Consider the following 20460-nt stretch of genomic DNA (forward strand, 5'->3'; position numbering starts at 1 on the left):
ATCTGTGACGTGTGGCCAGATTGTGTTCCCTACTCCCATTATATAATCAGTAACGTGTGGCCGGATTGTGTTCCCTACTCTCATTATATAATCAGTGACGTGTGCCCGGATTGTGTTCCCTACTCCGATTATATAATCAGTGACGTGTGGCCGGATTGTGTTCCCTAATCCCATTATATAATCAGTGACGTGTGTCCGGATTGTGTTCCCTACTCCCATTATATAATCAGTGACGTCTGACCGGATTGTGTACCCGACTCCAATTATATAATCCGTGACGTGTGGCCAGATTTTGTTCCATACTCCCATGATATAATCCGTGACATTTGGCCGGATTGTGTTCCCTACTCCCATTATATAATCAGTGACGTGTGGCCAGATTTTGTTCCATACTCCCATGATATAATCCGTGACGTGTGGCCGGATTGTGTTCCCTACTCCCATAATATAATCAGTGACGTGTGGCTGGATTGTGTTCCCTACACCCATTATATAATCAGTGACGTGTGGCAGGATTGTGTTCCCTACTCCCATTATATAATCAGTGAAGTATGGCCGGATTGTGTTCCCTACTCCCATTATATAATCAGTGACGTGTGGCCGGATTCTGTTCCCTACTCCCATTATATAATCAGTGACGTGTGGCCGGATTGTGTTCCCTACACCCATTATATAATCAGTGACATGTGGCCGGATTGTGTTCCCTACTCCCATTATATAATCAGTGACGTGTGGCAGGATTGTGTTCCCTACTCCCATTATATAATCCGTGAATGTGGCCGGATTGTGTTCCCGACTCCCATTTTATAATCCGTGACGTGTGGCGGGATTGTGTTCCCTACTCCCATTATATAATCAGTGACATGTGGCCGGATTGTGTTCCCTACGCCCATTATATAATCAGTGACGTGTGGCCGGATTGTGTTCCCTACTCCCATGATATAATCCGAGACGTGTGGCCGGATTGTGTTCCCTACTACCATTATATAATCAGTGACGTGTGGCCGGATTGTGTTCCCTACTCCCATTATATCATCAGTGACGTGTGGCCGGATTGTGTTCCCTACTCCCATTATAGAATCCGTGACGTGTGACCGGATTGTGTTCCCTACTCCGATTATATAATCAGTGACGTGTGGCCGGATTGTGTTCCCTAATCCCATTATATAATCAGTGACGTGTGTCCGGATTGTGTTCCCTACCCCCATTATATAACCAGTGACGTATGACCGGATTGTGTTCCCGACTCCAATTATATAATCCGTGACGTGTGGCCAGATTTTATTCCATACTCCCATTATATAATCAGTGACGTGTGGCCGGATTCTGTTCCCTACTCCCATTCTATAATCCGTGACGTGTGGCCGGATTGTGTTACCTTCTACCATTATATAATCAGTGACGTGTGGCCGGATTGTGTACCCGACTCCCATTACATAATCAGTGACGTTAGGCTGGATTGTGTTCCCTACTCCCCTTATATAATCAGTGACATTAGGCTGGATTGTGTTCCCTACTCCCATTATATAATCAGTGACGTTAGGCTGGATTGTGTTCCCTACTCCCATTATATAATCAGTGACGTTAGACTGGATTGTGTTCCCTACTCCCATTATATAATCAGTGACGTTAGGCTGGATTGTGTTCCCTACTCCCATTATATAATCTGTGACGTGGACTCCCATTATATAATCAGTGACGTGTGACCGGATTGTGTTCCCTACTCCCATTATATAATCAGTGACGTGTGGCCGGATTGTGTTCCCTACTGCCATTATATAATCAGTGACGTGTGGCAAGATTGTGTTCCCTACTCCCATTATATAATCAGTGACGTTAGGCTGGATTGTGTTCCCTACTCCCATTATATAATCAGTGACATGTGGCCGGATTGTGTTTGCTACTGCCATTATATAATCAGTGACGTGTGGCAAGATTGTGTTCCCTACTCCCATTATATAATCAGTGACGTTAGGCTGGATTGTGTTCCCTACTCCCATTATATAATCAGTGACGTTAGGCTGGATTGTGTTCCCTACTCCCATTATATAATCTGTGACGTGTGGCCGGATTGTGTTCCCTACTCCCATTATATAATCAGTGACGTTAGGCTGGATTGTGTTCCCTACTCCCATTATATAATCAGTGACGTTAGGCTGGATTGTGTTCCCTACTCCCATTATATAATCTGTGACGTGTGACCGGATTGTGTTCCCTACTCCCATTATATAATCAGTGACGTTAGGCCGGATTGTGTTCCCTACTCCCATTATATAATCAGTGACGTGTGACCGGATTGTGTTCCCTACTCCCATTATATAATCAGTGACGTTAGGCCGGATTGTGTTCCCTACTCCCATTATATAATCAGTGACGTGTGACCGGATTGTGTTCCCTACTCCCATTATATAATCGATGACGTGTGGCCACATTGAGTTCCCTACTCCCATTATATAATCGATGACGTGTGGCCGGATTGTGTTCCCTACTCCCATTATATACTCAGTGACGTGTGACCGGATTGTGTTCCCTACTCCCATTATATAATCAGTGACGTGTGGCCGGATTGTGTTCCCTACTGCCATTATATAATCAGTGACGTGTGGCAAGATTGTGTTCCCTACTCCCATTATATAATCAGTGACGTTAGGCTGGATTGTGTTCCCTACTCCCATTATATAATCAGTGACATGTGGCCGGATTGTGTTTGCTACTGCCATTATATAATCAGTGACGTGTGGCAAGATTGTGTTCCCTACTCCCATTATATAATCAGTTACGTTAGGCTGGATTGTGTTCCCTACTCCCATTATATAATCAGTGACGTTAGGCTGGATTGTGTTCCCTACTCCCATTATATAATCTGTGACGTGTGGCCGGATTGTGTTCCCTACTCCCATTATATAATCAGTGACGTTAGGCTGGATTGTGTTCCCTACTCCCATTATATAATCAGTGACGTTAGGCTGGATTGTGTTCCCTACTCCCATTATATAATCTGTGACGTGTGACCGGATTGTGTTCCCTACTCCCATTATATAATCAGTGACGTTAGGCCGGATTGTGTTCCCTACTCCCATTATATAATCAGTGACGTGTGACCGGATTGTGTTCCCTACTCCCATTATATAATCAGTGACGTTAGGCCGGATTGTGTTCCCTACTCCCATTATATAATCAGTGACGTGTGACCGGATTGTGTTCCCTACTCCCATTATATAATCAGTGACGTTAGGCTGGATTGTGTTCCCTACTCCCATTATATAATCTGTGACGTGTGACCGGATTGTGTTCACTACTCCCATTATATAATCAGTGACGTTAGGCCGGATTGTGTTCCCTACTCCCATTATATATTCAGTGACGTTAGGCTGGATTGTGTTCCCTACTCCCATTATATAATCAGTGACTTGTGACCGCATTGTGTTCCCTACTCCCATTATATAATCAGTGACATGTGACCGGGTTGTGGTCCCTAATCCCATTATATAATCAGTGACATGTGACCGGGTTGTATGGCTCTGCTCCCATGATATAATCTAGAAACGTCAGATGTTAGAATCACAACAGGCCCTGGTGGAGACTCACCTGCCAATCTCCGAGCATTTTGCTGCATCTGCGGCGACAGCTGCTCTCCGATAGGAGTGGACCGATGGCTTCTTAGACCTCAGCCCGAAGTACAGGCCTAGTGACAGTACGAGAAGCAGCAGCACTACTGCGATTCCAATCTTTCCACGTTTCATGCTGCAGGACGTAAGAAGGGAAGGTCAGAGCTGAGTTTGAAGCTGAAACCTCCTGTGAGGGACTTTGCTGTTGGCAGGAATTGCCAGAGGTGGCTGTGGAGGCCAAGTCATCGGGTCTGTTTAAAGCAGTATCCATTAGAAAGGGTGTCAGAGTTAATGAGGAGGAGAGGAAGAATGGGTTTGAGAAGGAAAATCAGTCAGCCATGTGGATCAGACTTGATGGACTAAGGTTGTTTGGGAGAATGGAGTGAATCACAACTCTCAAAGCATTTCATTCTGGTGGGCATCAAAGCCACTAGGTAGCAGTGAGTAAGGTATGCCATCTTGTTTTTATTCAGGACTGGGAGATAGTGGTCCTCTTAAGGCAGAGGGAAGCTCAGCTTGGGGAGAGGTTAAAAATGACTATGGATACCTTGCCCGTTGATCTACAGACAATCTAAGGACTTGGCCAAGGAAACCAAGTGTTCACTCTCCGCACCTCACAAAGCTTTGGTGTGGGTTTTTCACCCACACAACACAAAGCCATCCTGGGATAGAGAACGCTTACTCCCCTGTAGGATTCCCTACCCTGAGGTAGAGGAGGCAGGATCATGCAAGAATTGTATTTATTTAATCTGTTGAGACTCAGTGCAAAATAGGCTCTTTTAGCTGTTCCAGCCACACTGCCCAGCAACCCCCATTTTAACACGAGCCTAACGACAAGACAATTCACAATGACAATTAACCCTTCTTTGGACTGTGGCAGGAAACCCATGCGCTCACAGGGACAAGATACAGACAGCGGAGGGAACTGAAGCCTCATTGCTGCAACTGTCCATTGTTGTGCTAAACACTACGCTATCATGCGGAGGGAGATTAGCATTTGATAGAACCAAGCTCGTGGATTCGGCCCAGTACATCCCAGGTAAAGCCCTCCCAACCATTGAGCACATCTACATGAAGCACTGCCGTAGAAAAGCAGTATCCATCATCAGAGACCCTCACCACCCAGGCCGTGCTCTCTTCTCACTGCTGCCATCAGGAAGAAGGTACAAGAGCCTCAGGACTCGCACCACCAGGTCCAAGAACAGTTACTACCCCTCAACCACCAGGCTCTTGAACAAAGCAGAAAATTACACCCATTCTACTTCCGGTGTTCCCACACCGATGGTCTCACTTCAAGGACTCTTTACCTTGTTATGCTTTCATGTCAGGTTATTTCACACTCTTTATTTATTGCTATTTGTTTATATTTACATTTCCACAGTCTGTTTGCAGTTACTGTTCTATAGATTTGCTAAGTCTGCCTGCAGGAAGAGGAATCTCAGGGTTGTATGTGGAGACATGCATGAATTCTGATAATACTCTGAACTGAGGGCTTGGGGCAACTGGCACAGAGGATGAGGCGAGTCCAGGGGAAGATTAGCCGTGGTGGGAGAGCCTGGAGGGGCCGAACGGCCTACTCCTGTTTCCGTGGTAACGCCTTGAACAAGTCCTGGAGCACCATCCATCACACAGAACATATATGTCAAACACAAGGCCCGCGGGCCAAATCCGGCCCGCGGTGGAATTATCTTTGGCCCGCGAGATAATATCTAATTACTATTAAAGCTGGCCCCAATAATCGAAGCGCCTATGAAGATGCGGGAGGAAAACAGCGCAGGTGAGCTGACAACTTATCACTGCATCATACACCAGGAATCGTTGTGTGGCAAAGCCTTGAAAATGGAACATATAATGAGCACCATAACACGAGCAGTTAACTTCATAAGAGCCAAAGGTTTGAATCACCGCGATTTCAAGTCGTTTCTGGAGGAGTTGGGTTCAGAATATAATGATTTGCCCTATCACACAGAGGTGCGATGGTTAAGCCAAGGAAAAGTGCTGAAAAGATGTTTCGAGTTGCGTGAGGAGATCACCGGGGATCATTTCCCAGCCGGTTCATATCTCTCCCGTAATTCACGGGGGATCATTTCCCAGCCGGTTTGTATCTCTCCCGTAATTCACCGGGGATCATTTCCCAGCCGGTTTGTATCTCTCCTGTAAATCACCAGGGATCATTTCCCAGCCGGTTTGTATCTCTCCCGTAATTCACCGGGAATCATTTCCCAGCCGGTTGGTATCTCTCCCGTAATTCACCGGGGATCATTTCCCAGCCGGTTGGTATCTCTCCTGTAATTCACCGGGGATCATTTCCCAGCCGGTTTGTATCTCTCCCGTAATTCACCGGGGATCATTTCCCAGCCGGTTGGTATCTCTCCTGTAATTCACCGGGGATCATTTCCCAGCCGGTTTGTATCTCTCCCGTAATTCACCGGGGATCATTTCCCAGCCGGTTTCTATCTCTCCTGTAATTCACCGGGGATCATTTCCCAGCCGGTTTGTATCTCTCCCTTAATTCACCGGGGATCATTTCCCAGCCGGTTTGTATCTCTCCTGTAAATCACCAGGGATCATTTCCCAGCCGGTTTGTATCTCTCCCGTAATTCACCGGGGATCATTTCCCAGCCGGTTGGTATCTCTCCTGTAATTCACCGGGGATCATTTCCCAGCCGGTTGGTATCTCTCCCGTAATTCACCGGGGATCATTTCCCAGCCGGTTGGTATCTCTCCTGTAATTCACCGGGGATCATTTCCCAGCCGGTTTGTATCTCTCCCGTAATTCACCGGGGATCATTTCCCAGCCGGTTGGTATCTCTCCTGTAATTCACCGGGGATCATTTCCCAGCCGGTTTGTATCTCTCCCGTAATTCACCGGGGATCATTTCCCAGCCGGTTGGTATCTCTCCCGTAGTTCACCGGGGATCATTTCCCAGCCGGTTGGTATCTCTCCTGTAATTCACCGGGGATCATTTCCCAGCCGGTTTGTATCTCTCCCGTAATTCACCGGGGATCATTTCCCAGCCGGTTTGTATCTCTCCCGTAATTCACCGGGGATCATTTCCCAGCCGGTTTCTATCTCTCCTGTAATTCACCGGGGATCATTTCCCAGCCGGTTTGTATCTCTCCTTTAATTCACCGGGGATCATTTCCCAGCTGGTTGGTATCTCTCCCGTAATTCACCGGGGATCATTTCCCAGCCGGTTGCTATCTCTCCCGTAATTCACCGGGGATCATTTCCCAGCCGGTTGGTATCTCTCCCGTAATTCACCGGGGATCATTTCCCAGCCGGTTGGTATCTCTCCCGTAATTCACCAGGGATCATTTCCCAGCCGGTTGGTATCTCTCCTGTATTTCACCGGGGATCATTTCCCAGCCGGTTGGTATCTCTCCCGTAATTCACCGGGGATCATTTCCCAGCCGGTTGGTATCTCTCCTGTAATTCACCGGGGATCATTTCCCAGCCGGTTGGTATCTCTCCTGTAATTCACCGGGGATAGTTTCTCAGCCACTCTTGCTCAAGGTCACAGCCTGGCCTGCACAGATCAGTCTCAGTGACACACAGTGAGTCTGGATTCCCAGTGGTGATGCTGGGGCTGGGGTCCTCCCTCTGTCCCGGTGTCCTCGCCTGGTTTTCCACAAGCTACTGATGTCCCCTTCCTTGGGCACTGTTTGTCACAAGGATTTAACAACCAGGTCCCTGACACGAGGCAGCTCTCTTCCTGTCCCTCAGACTGGCAAAATTATCCTGTCCGCCTGTTCTCGTTGGCCATGGAGAAATTAAAATATCGAAGAAAATGTCAAACTCAAGAGTTTCAAGGTCAGTGGAAGCAGACAAATTGATTGTCTTTGCTCTTGCCATGCTCTCGAAGGATATGGAGACTGCCATTTTGTGATGCTGCTCTGTAACCTCCATCTTGTGGACCGGTTGATGAATTGATCCTTCTTCTGGGATAATCTAATCAGAGCAACGGAATGCGGACACAAGGAATTTTTATTGAATCTGAGATAATTTACAGATAAGCTGTATATTGTGTACAATGCAGGTTTAAAGAAGTAATCTCGTTATCTCAGCCTAGTGACTGAGTGAACTGGTTTGAACCACAATCAAAGGGAACAGAAGAAGTCACCTGAGGCATAAAGTTGTGCAGCCCTTGGACCACGTCCAATGGTCAGTCAGATGACCCATAGACCCATAGATTGGACCACGTCCAATGGTCAGTCAGATGACCCATAGACCCATAGATTGGACCACGTCCAATGGTCAGTCAGATGACCGATAGATTGGACCACATCCAATGCTCAGTCAGATGCCCCATAGACTGCACTACATCCAATGGTCAGTCAGATGACCCATAGACCCATAGATTGGACCACATCCAATGGTCAGTCAGATGACCCATAGACCCATAGATTGGAGCACATCCAATGGTCAGTCAGATGACCCATAGACTCATAGATTGGACCACATCCAATGGTCAGTTAGATGACCCATAGACTCATAGATTGGACCACATCCAATGGTCAGTCAGATGACCCATAGACCCATAGACTGGACCACGTCCAGTGGTCAGTCAGATGACCGATAGATTGGACCACATCCAATGGTCAGTCAGATGACCCATAGACTGCACTACATCCAATGGTCAGTCAGATGACCCATAGACCCATAGATTGGACCACATCCAATGGTCAGTCAGATGACCGATAGACCCATAGATTACACTGAAATGCAACATTTGAATGAGTATAAAAACTGGGGCTCCATGTGCAAAGTAGCAATAACTTTGAAGATTCACTGTCATGAGGACGAGCCCCCAGGCCAGGGTCTGGAAGAAGAAAGGATTGATTGTCTGGCCAATGGAGAACCCCTATTTCAGTGTAATAAATTGGAAAAGTGGTCTGAGTGAGTAGTGCTACAAAGAGAATTCATGAAAAAGGATCTAGAGCTTTCCCGGTGTATCTGAGAATAAACTCTTCTCGGGGTTCTGGCTGGGTATGGGTATCGAATTTAACCGACGTTTCGATGACAAACTACCATCTTCATGGCTGAAATTAGAAATCATGTTCTTAGTTGTTGGCCTGGAGTCAATATAGTTACTTTGCTGTTTGTGCAGAAATATTAAGTGCAAGCTTTGATTAATTAAAAGCTGTGTAGTAAATTTTGAAACATAGTTCCGTTGACGAATGGTCAACAATCCCCTGCTCATCTGTTTCTTTTTCCCTTTCTATCCCGCTCAGCCCTGCCTGTTCCTCCTGCTTCGCCTGTTCCTCATGGCAGGAGGAATGGTCAGGACAAGAGGAACAGGTCCACAGCAGATGCCATTTCATTGGCTCTTCACTCAACCCAGGAAAATCTGGACAGCAAAGATGCATACATCAGGATGTTCTTTATCGATTACACCTCAGCATTCAATATCATCATCCCCTTAAAACTAATCAATAAACTTCAAGGCCTGGGTCTCAATACATTCTTGTGCAATTTGATCCTGGTTTTCCTCACTTGCAGACCCCAGTCACTTCCCATTGGCAACAACACCTCCTCCACAATCAGTGCATAGAGTCATAGACAAGTAGAGCAGAGAAACTGGCCTTCCAGCCCATCTACATAGAAACAGAAGAGTATGGCACAGAAACAGGCCATTTGGCCCACAACATGGTGCTGAAACAGCTAAAAAGCAAATCCAAAACAACGAAACACGAATCCCTCCTACCTACACCGTGTCCATATCCCTCCATCTTCATCACATCCATGTGCCGATCCAAATGTCTCTTAAAGGCCTCTAATGCATTTGCCTCTACCTCCACACCAGGCAGCACATTCCAGGCATCCACAACGCTGAGAAAAAAACTTACCCCTCACATCCCCCTTGAACCTACACCCTCTCACCTTCAATGCATGTCCTCTGGTATTAGGCATTTCAACCCTGGGAAACAGGTGCTCTCTGTTCATTCTATTTACGCCTCGCATAGTCTTGTAAACCTCTATCAGATCTCCCCTCAGCCTCTGACGCTCCAGAGAAAACCACCCCAGTTTATCCAGTGATCGCGCACGCCCTCTGAACCAGGCAGCATCCTGGTGAATCTCTCCAAAGCCTCGACACCCTTCCTAAAGCAAACATCCCGTAAGCCTTCTTATCGACCTTTCGGGGAGCTATGAACCAGGGTCCCAAGATCTCTCTGCCCAGCAACACTTTTAAGGATCTTTCCCTTAACAGTGTACCGTCTCCTTGCATTTGCCCTACCGAGGTGCAACACTGGATTTACCTGGATGAAAGTCCATCTGCCATTTCTCTGCCCATACCTGCAACTGGCCTATATCACGCTGTGTTCTTTGCCGGTCTTCCTCACTATCCACAACTCCCCCCGTTTTGATATCATCACAGACAGCAGAGGTCCCATCACTAATTACAGACCTCCAGCTCCAATACTGCAAGTCCTTTCAACCACTGCCCTCCGTCCTCTTATGTGCAAGCCAGTTCTGAATCCGAGTGGCCAATTCTCTGAGAACCCCATGCATTCTGGATTCGACTCCCATGTCAAACGCCTTTTTAAAATACATGTCGGCTACATCCACTGCCCTACCCTCCTCGCGCTCTCGTCACCTCTTGTCAAAACCTCAAATAAAGTTGGTATGGCACAACCTGCCCTGCACAAAGCCATGCCGTCTCTCTCTAATTAAGCCATGGGTTTCCAAATGCTCATATATTCTCTCCCTAAGATGTTTCTTCAGCCATTTCCTTACAACTGACATGAAACTCACAGGTCTACGATTCCCAGGATTTTTCCTTGTCCCGTTCTAAAATAGAGGTACAACTTTAACCACTCACCACTCTTCTGGGACCTCGACTATGGCTAGAGAGGACACCAAGATACTGACCAAGGGCCCAGCAATCTTGTCTCTTGCCCGCTTCAATAACTTGGGGTAAATCCCATCAGGCCCTGGGGGCTTATTCTCCCTAATAATCCATAGAAGGCTCAACACTTCCTCCTCCTTGACCTCTAAATGTATTTATACCATCAGCACTGATCTCCTGGTCCTCCATATCCTTTTCCCTGGTAAATACTGAAACAAGGTTCTCATTAAGTACCTCACTCACATTCTCTGAATCCAAGTAAATGTCGCCCAGCCCTTTTATCCGTGAGTAGTCCCACCCTCTCCCTTGTTATTCTCTTGTTCTTGATTAGAATCTCTTGGGATTCTAATCCGACTTGCCGAGGACTTTTCTTGGCCGCTCCTGGCTTTCCTAATTCCCTTCTTTAGTTCTGTTCTGGCTTCTCTAAACTCCTCATGTGCTCCATTTGATCTGAACTTCCAGAACTTTACATAGTTTTCCTTTTCCTTCTTGACTAAATTCATCATCTCTCCAGACGTGCAAGGTTCTCTTATCTTTCCATCCCTGTCCTTCCTGAACTTGCCAGAGACAAGCTCTTCCCAATTAATGCTTCTCAGTTCCTGCCTAACGCCCTCGTAGTTTGCCCTACTCCAATTTAAAACTCCCCCGCAAGGACCACACCTATCCTTATCTGTAGCTATCCTAAAAGTTCAGGAGTTGTGGTTATTGTTCCCTCACATTAGAAGGTCAGGCTCATTACCCAACATCAAGTCCAATACAGCCCCTCCTCTCATTGGACTGTCTACACATTGATTTAAGACAACTTCCTGGATACACCCCAACCACAAACTGTTCCATTTGCTACCATCCGGGAAACGGTACCGCAGCATAAAAGCCAGGACCAACAGGCTCCAGGACAGCTTCTTCCACCAGGCCATCAGACTGATTAACTCACACTGACACAATTGTATTTCTCTGTTATATAGACTATTATACATACTATTTATTACAAATTACTATAAATTGCACATTGCACATTTAGCCATGACATTTAATATATGAAGGATGTAAATAATAAAGTCAATTCAATTCTGTGTTGGGACCGATTCTTTTTGTGTTATAAATCAATGATTTGGATGATGGAATTGATGGCTTTGTTGCAAAGGTTGCAGATGATATGAAGATAGGTGGAGGGCCAGGTAGTTTTGAGGAAGTAGAGAGGCTTCAGAAGGACAGATGGAAAACAGTGTCAAGAGGTGTTTGTTCATGAACTTTGGTGGAAGAAATGAAAGGGTCGACTATTATCTAAATGGAGAGAAAATACAAAAATCTTGGGAGTCATTGTGTGGGATTCCCTAAAGATTAAATTACAGGTTGAATCTGTGGTGAGGAAGGCAAATGCGATGGTGGCATTGATTGAAGATGACTAGATATAAAAGCAAGGATGTAATGTGGGGACTTTATAAAACCCTGGCGCGCCTTCACTTGGAGTATTGTGAGCAGCTTTGGGCCCATTATCTTAGAAAGTACGTGCTGAAACTGGACAGGGTTGAAAGGAGGTTCATGAAAATGGTAACAGGATTGAATGGCTTGTCATATGAAGAGAGTCTGATGGCTCTAGGCCTGTATTCACTAGATTGAGGGATGACCTCGATTATTGAATGGAGAAAGGGCTTGATAGTGCGGATGTGCAGAGGACGTTTCCTATGATGAGAGAGTCTAAGACCAGAGGACGCCACCTCAGAATGGAGGGAGTCTTTTTAGAATGGAGGGGTAGAGGAATTTCTTTTGTCAGAGAGTGGTGAATCTGTGGAATTCTTAACCATAGGCAGCTGTGGAGGCCAAGTCTTTATGTATATTTAAGGCAGGGGTTGATAGATTCTTGATTGGTCGGGGCATGACATATATGGGGGGGGGGGTGAAGGCAGGAGACTGGGGTTGAGAGGAAAATTGGATCAGCCATGATGCAATGAGGGAGCAGACAATGGGCCAAATGGCCAATTCTGCTTCTGTCTTATGGTCTTAACATATCTGTAGAAATCCTTCACCTTGTCTGCTAGAGCAACCTCATGCCTTCTCTTAGCCTCTCAATTTCTTAAGTGTTCTCTTGTATTTGATAAGCACCTCAGTTGTTCCTACCTGCGACACACCTCCTTTTATCTTTTAACCAGGCCTCAAAGTCTTTTGAAAACCAAAGGTTCCTCACACTCGTTGTTTTTACCTTTTATTCCAACAGGCACATACAAGGTTTGCACCCTCAACATTTCACATTTGAAGACCTGCCACTTATCAAATACACCTTTGCCAGGAAACAGCCTGTCCCAATCCACACTTGCCAGATCATTTCAGATACCATCAAAAGTGGCCTTACTCAAATTTAGAATCTCAACCTGCAGACCTAATCTATCTTTTTGCATATTTACTTTGAAAGTCATGGCATTGTGATCACTACATGCAAATTGTTCTCCTACACAAACTTCTGCCACCTGCCATATAACCATATAACAATTACAGCACAGAGACAGTCCATCTCGGTCCTTCTAGTCCGTGCCGACGCTTACACTCACCTAGTCCCAGTGGCCCGCACTCAGCCCATAACCCTCCGTTCCTTTCCTGTCCATATACCTATCCAATTTTACTTTAAATGACAATACCGAACCTGCCTCTATCACTTCTACTGGAAGCTCATTCCACACAGCTGAGTAAAGAAATTCCCCTTCGTGCTACCCTCAAAACTTTTGCCCCTTAACTCTCAACTCATGTCCTCTTGTTTGAATCTCCCCTACTCTCAATGGAAAAAGCCTATCCACGTCAACTTGATCTATCCCCCTCATTATTTTAAATACCTCTATCCAGTCCCCCCTCAACCTTCTACGTTCCAAAGAATAAAGACCTGACTTGTTCAGCCTTTCCTTGTAACTAAGGTGCTGAAACCCAGGTAACATTCTAGTAAATCTTCTCTGTACTCTCTCTATTTTGTTGATATCTTTCCTATAATTTGGTGACCAGAACTGCACACAATACTCCAAATTCGGCCTTAGCAATCCCTTGTACAATTTTAATATTACATCCCAACTCCAGTACTCAATGCTCTGATTTATAAAGGCCAGCATACCAAAAGCTTTCTTCACCACCCTATCCACATGAGATTCCACCTTCAAGGAACTATGCACCATTATTCCTAGATCACTCTGTTCTACTGCATTCTTCAACGCCCTACCACTTACGATGTATGTCCTATTTGGATTATTCCTACCAAAATGTAGCACCTCACATTTATCAGCATTAAACTCCATCTGCCATCAGTCAGCCCACTCTTCTAACTGGCCTAAATCTCTCTGCAAGCTTTGAAAACCTACTTCATTTTCCACAACACTGCCTACCTTAGTATCAACTGCATACTTACTAATCCAATTTACCACCCCATCATCCAGATCATTAATGTTCATGACAAACAACATTGGACCCAGTACAGATCCCTGAGGCACACCACTAGTCACCGGCCTCCAACCTCACAAACAGTTATCCACCACTACTCTCTGACATCTCCCATCTAGACACTGTTGAATCCATTTTACTACTTCAATATTAACACCTAACGATTGAACCTTCCTAACTAACCTTCCGTGCAGAACCTTGTCAAAGGCCTTACTGAAGTCCATATAGACAATAGCCACTGCTTTACCCTCGTCAACTTTCCTCGCAACCTCTTCAAAAAATTCAATAAGATTTGTCAATCATGACCTTCCATGCACAAATCCATGCTGACTATTCCTAATCAGACCCTGTCTATCCAGATAATTATATATACCATCTCTAAGAATACTTTCCATTAATTTACCCACCACTGACATCAAACTGACAGACCTATAATTGCTAGGTTTACTCTTAGAACCCTTTTTAAACAATGGAACCACATGAGCAATACGCCAATCTTCCGGCACCATCCCCGTTTCTAATGACATTTGAAATATTTTTGTCAGAGCCCCTACTATTTCTACACCAACTTCCCTTAAGGTCCTAGGGATTAACCTGTCAGGATCCGGAGATTTATCCACTTTTATTTTCCTTAACAGTGCCAGTACTTCCTCCGCTTTAATTGTCATAGTTTCGATAACTTCCCTAATTGTTTCCCTTAACTTACGCAATTCAATATCCTTCTCTTTAGTGAATACCGAAGAAAAGAAATTGTTCAAAATCTCCCCCATCTCTTTTGGCTCCACACATAGCTGTCCACTCTGATTCTCTAAGGGACCAATTTTATCCCTCACTATCCTTTTGCTATTAATATAACTGCAGAAACCCTTCGGATTTATTTTCACCTTACTTGCCAAAGCAAACTCGTATCTTCTTTTAGCTTTTCTAATTTCTTTCTTAAGATTCTTTTTACATTCTTTATATTCCTTGAGCACCTCATTTACTCCATGCTGCCTATATTTATTGTAGATCTCTCTCTTTTTCCGAACTAAGTTTCCAATATCCCTTGAAAACCATGGCTCTCTCAAACTTTTAACCTTTCCTTTCAACCTAACAGGAACATAAAGATTCTGTACCCTCAAAATTTCATCTTTATATGACCTCCATTTCTCTATTACATCCTTCCTATAAAACAAATTGTCCCAATCCACTCCTAAGTCCTTTCACATCTCCTCAAAGTTAGCCTTTCTCCAATCGAAAATCTCAACCCTGGGTCCAGTCCTATCCTTCTCCATAATTATGTTGAAACTAATGGCATTGTGATCACTAGACCCGAAGTGCTCCACAACACATACGTCCATCACCTGACCAATGTCATTCCCTAAAAGGATATCCAACACTGCCCCTTCTCTAGTTGGTACCTCTATGTATTGCTACAAAAAACTATCCTGCACACATTTTACAAACTCCAAACCATCCAGCCCTTTTACAGAATGGGCTTCCCAGTCTATGTGAGGAGGGGCAGTTCGTGGCTGGATTTGCCATGTTGACTTCATGCCACTGCGTGATTTAAGGTTATGACGCAGTTTGATTGAAAAATGGAGTTTTATTTAATGCCTAAAGCTTAAAAGGTCATTGCCAGCAGTTTCTTTATAATACTGCTAGTTGAGAATCAGTGGAGAGTGAAGATCGGAGTTCGGGAGTTAAAAGATCGTGGAAAGTCGATTTTGATGGTGAAACAGGTTCGACCTTGTTTGATCCTCATTCGGAAGGAATTCGTTGACTGTGCCCGTGTTAATCCCTGTGAATAGCAGAAAGGATTGGGAACAGTTTTGTAAAGGAAAGGTCAGTGCCTTTAAGCCATTTCATTTCATCTTCGTAAAATTCTTCGTGGGAAAAGTTCAATTTGGAATCGCGATGAGACGACATGAAAGAGAATTTAAATCATCTTAAAACGTCTCTCCCTTAAATGGACTGTAAGCATTTTGAACTTTTGCAGTACTACTTTGAAGAACTGTTTTTGCAACATCGCTTTAAGAACTGTTTAAGCTGCCGCACAGCAGCTGATTTCCGGTTACGTGAGTGGTTTGTTTACTTTTGGGGGTTTGTTTTTCAGTGTTTAATAAATGTTCTATTTGTTATAAAAACCCCTGCCTCAGTCATATATTTATTGTTGCTTGAATCCGTAACACTACAAATATCTATGATCTCCAATTCTTGTTCCCCATTAGGTGGTCTATAATACACCCCTGTAAGTGTTACTACACCTTTCCCATTCCTCAATTCCACCCAAGTAGTCTCCCTAGATGAGCCTTCTAATCTATCCTGCCAAAGCACTGCTGTAATATTTTCTCGGACAAACAACGTAACACTTCCTCCTCTTATCCCTCCAATTCTATCACACCTGAAGCAACAAAATCCAGGAATATTTAGTTGCCAATCACACCCCTCTTGCAACCATGTTTCACTAATAGCTACAACATCATATTTCCAGGTATCAATCAATGCTCTAAGCCCATCCACCTTTCTTACAATGCTCCTAGCATTAAAATAGATGCATTTAAGAATCTCTCCACCTCTTCCTCTCTGTTTATCCCTAACAATGCGATCAACTTTATTATCTTTTCCTTCCATCTCCCCTACATCTTTGGTCTGAGCGCTCCCCTTCTCTATCACCTGCCTATCCTCCCTCACACACTGTCTACTAGCTTTCTCTATTTGTGTACTAACCTCCTCTCCACTAGTCTCTTCAAATTGATTCCCACCCCCCAACCATTCTAGTTTAAAGTCTCCCCAGTAGCCTTAGCAAATCTCCCCGCCAGGATATTGGTCCCCCTCGGATTCAAGTGTAACCCGTCCTTTTTGTACAGGTCACACCTGCCCCAAAAGAGGTCCCAATGATCCAGAAACTTGAATCCCTGCTCCCTGCTCCAATTACTCAGCCACACATTTATCCTCCACCTCATTCCATTCCTACTCTCACTGTCGCGTGGTACAGGCAGTAATCCCGAGATTACTACCTTTGCAGTCTTTCTTCTCAACTGTCTTCCTAACTCCCTATATTCTCCTTTCAGGACCTCTTCCCTTTTCCTACCTATGTCATTGGTACCTATATGTACCACGACCTCTGGCTCCTCACCCTCCCACTTCAGGATATATTGGACACGATCAGTAACATCCCAAACCCTGGCACCAGGGAGGCAAACTACCATCTGGGTCTCCTGATCGCGTCCACAGAATCACATATCTGACCCCTAACTATCAAGTCCCCTATTACTACAGTCTTCCTCTTCCTTTCCCTACCCTTCTGAGCCACAGGGCCGGACTCTGTGCCAGAGGCACAGCCACTGTTGCTTCCCCCAGGTAGGCTGTCCCCCTCAGCAGTACTCAAACAGGAGTACTTATTGTCAAGGGGTACAGCCACTAGGACCTTACTCTTCCCCTTCCTCCTCCTAACCGTGACCCACCTGTCTGCCTCCCGTGGTCCTGGTGTGACCACCTGCCTGTAACTCCTCTCTATCAACTCCTCACTCTCCCTGACCAGATGAAGGTGATCGAGCTGCAGCTCCAGTTCCCTAACACGGTCCCTTAGGAGCTGCAGCTCGGCGCACCTGGTGCAGACGTGGACATCCGGGAGGCTAGGAGACTCCAGACCTCCCACATCCGACACCAAGAACAACAAGCTGCCCTCTCACTCATACCTCCCCTTTCCTCAAATGACAGGAAAAACTGAAACCTAAACCTACCTTGCCTCGCCCGTTTCCACTTAAGCCCGTTGAGCCCAAGCCCTTAAGCCTTCACTCTGCTCCCGGCTCACGCTGCTGCCCACAAAACGACGCTGCCTGCTGTTTAAAGTTGTGTCCTTTTTAAATCTCCCCCGCTTCACTGCCCGCCTTCACACGCCTACGCAGTCCCGGCCCTCTTAACTCCGATGAGAATACGCCCTGACTCATTCCCTACCAGCAGATCCATTATCACACGCTCTCTCATTGGGACTTCCACGTACTGATGAAGCAAACTTTCCTGAACACGTTTGACAAACTCTCTCTCATCCAGTCCTTTTACAGTATGGGAGTCCCAGTCATTATGTGGAAAGTTACTACTATAACCACCTTATGTTTCTTGCAACAGTCTGCGATCTCTCTACGAACGTGTTGCTCTAAATCCCTCAGACTATTGGGTGGTGTGTAATACAGCCCTATCAATTGGTTAGACCTTCCTTATTTCTCAGTTCCACTCAAAGCCTCACTAGACCAGTTCTCTAGTCCTGACCGACCACTGCTGTGACATTTTCCCTGACTTGTAACATCACCCCTTCTCTTTTAATCCCTTCAGCTCTGTTGTGTCTAAAACAACGGAACCCCGGAATATTGAACTGCCAGTCCTGCCCTTCCTGCAAACAAGTCTCACTAATGGTTAAAATATTAGAATTCCAAGTGTTGATCCACGCCCAGAGCTCATCTGTCTTTCCTACGATACTTCTTGCATTGAAATATACACAGCTCAGGACACTGGTCGCACTGTGCTCAACGTGTCGATCCCTGACTTTGTCTGAGGTCTTATCAACATTTGTCTCCACAAACTGTTCTGGCACTCTTGTTCCCATCCCCCTGCAACTCTAGTCTAAAACCCCACTGTGCAGCATTAACAAACCTTCCGACTAGGATATTAGTTCCCCCTCCAGTTCAGCTCCAATCTGTACCTTCTGTACAGGTACCACCTTCCCAGGAAGAGAGCTTAATGATGCAAACATCTTCTGCCCTTCCTCCTACACCAACTCCTTAGCCACGTGTTAAACCGTTTAATCTTCCCAGTTCCGGCCTCCTATTTCAGCCTTAGATCACCTGGACTCTGCACACGCACATCAGAATGCTGTTCGTTAACTTGGCCTTCAGCACCATCATTTCCACAGTCCTGATCGATAAGCTACAGAACTTGGGCCTCTGCACCTCCCTCTGCAATTGGATCCTCGACTTCCTAACTGGTAGCCCACAAACTGTGCAGATTGGTGACAGCATGTCCTCCTTGCTGACGGTCGACACTGGTACACCTCAGGGGAGTGTGCTTAGCCCACTGCTCTACTCTCTATAGACACATGACTAGGTGGCTAGGCACTGTTCACGTACCACCTATAAATTTGCAGGTGATACAGCCATTGTTGGTAGAATGTCAGATGGAGATGAGAGGGTGTACAGGAGCTCCACCCAGTATACCAACTAGAGGAGTGGTGTCACAGCAACAACCTGGCACTCAACATCAGCAAAGAGCTGACTGTGGACTTCAGGAAGGGTAAGACGAAGGAACACATACCAATCCTCATAGAGGGATCAGAAGTGGAGAGAGTGAGCAGCTTCAAGTGCCTGGGTGTCAAGATCTCTGAGGACGATGCAGATATAAAGAAGGAAAGATAGCGACTATATTTCATTAGGAGTTTGAGGAGATATAGTTTGTCACCTAAACACTTGAAAACTTCTGGAGATGTACCGTGGAGAGCATTTTGACAGGCTGCATCACCGTCTGGTATGGAGGATGGGGGGGAGGGATTGCTACTGCACAGGACTGAAAGAAGTTACAGAAAGTTATAAAACTAGTCAGCTCCATCTTGGGTACTAGCCTCCACAGCATCCAAGACATCTTTGAGGAACGATGCCTCAGAATCAGTTATCAAGGACCCCCATCACCCAGGACATGCCCTCTTCTCATTGTTACCTAAAGGCACACACTCAGCGATTCAGGAACAGCTTCTTCCCCTCTGCCATCCGATTCCTAAATGGACATTGAGCCCATGAACACCACCTCACTTTTTAAATATATATTATTTATGTTTTTGCACTATTTTAATCTAATATATATATTGTTACGTACCCGTGACACGTGACAGTGGTGTGGACTTGAGGTAATGGTCTTGTGATGGTGGAGTGATGTCATTTTCCCGCCAGTAGAGGTCATGTGACAGGTTTTTTTTTTACAGGGTATAAAAGGAGGACCCCTCCCTGTAAGGAGGGGCAGTTCGTGGTAGGATTTGCCATGTTGACTTCATGCCACTGCGTGATTTAATGTTATGACACAGTTTAGTTGAAAGATGGAGTTTTATTTAATGCCTAAAGTTTAAAAGGTCATTGCCAGCAATTTCTTTATAACACTGCTAGTTGAGAATCAGTGGAGAGTGAAGATCGGAGTTCGGGAGTTAAAAGATCGAGGAAAGTCGATTTCGACGGTGAAACAGGTTCGACCTTGTTTGATCCTCATTCGGAAGGAATTCGTTAACTGTCCCCGTGTTAATCCCTGTGAATAGCAGAAAGGATTGGGAACAGTTTTGTAAAGGAAAGGTCAGTGCCTTTAAGCCGTTACATTTCATCTTCGTAAATTCTCCGTGGGAAAAGTATAGTTCGACTGGGAATCACAGCAAGATGACATGAAAGAGAATTTAAATCGTCTTAAAAAGTCTCTCCCTTAAATGGACTGTAAGCATTTTGAACTTTTGCAATACTACTTTGAAGAACTGTTTTTGCAACATCGCTTTAAGAACTGTTTAAGCTGCCGCACAGCAGCTGATTTCCGGTTACGTGAGTGGTTTGTTTACTTTTGGGGGGTTTGTTTTTCAG

The 20460-nt window shown here is 45.4% G+C and overlaps 1 protein-coding gene across 1 annotated transcript in view; it reads right to left on the reverse strand.

Moving 5' to 3' along the window:
* LOC140733777 (glutathione hydrolase 1 proenzyme-like) overlaps positions 1-20460 on the reverse strand; it is a 476676-nt gene that overhangs the window by 443777 nt on the left and 12439 nt on the right. Inside the window, exon 3 of the mRNA XM_073057534.1 lies at positions 3589-3744. Coding sequence (XP_072913635.1) covers positions 3589-3743 — 155 coding nt within the window. The 5' untranslated portion in view covers position 3744. The remainder of the gene's footprint in view (positions 1-3588; positions 3745-20460) is intronic.

The sequence above is a fragment of the Hemitrygon akajei genome, chromosome 9, assembly GCF_048418815.1.
Source record: "Hemitrygon akajei chromosome 9, sHemAka1.3, whole genome shotgun sequence".
NCBI classification, from domain to species: Eukaryota; Metazoa; Chordata; class Chondrichthyes; order Myliobatiformes; family Dasyatidae; genus Hemitrygon; species Hemitrygon akajei.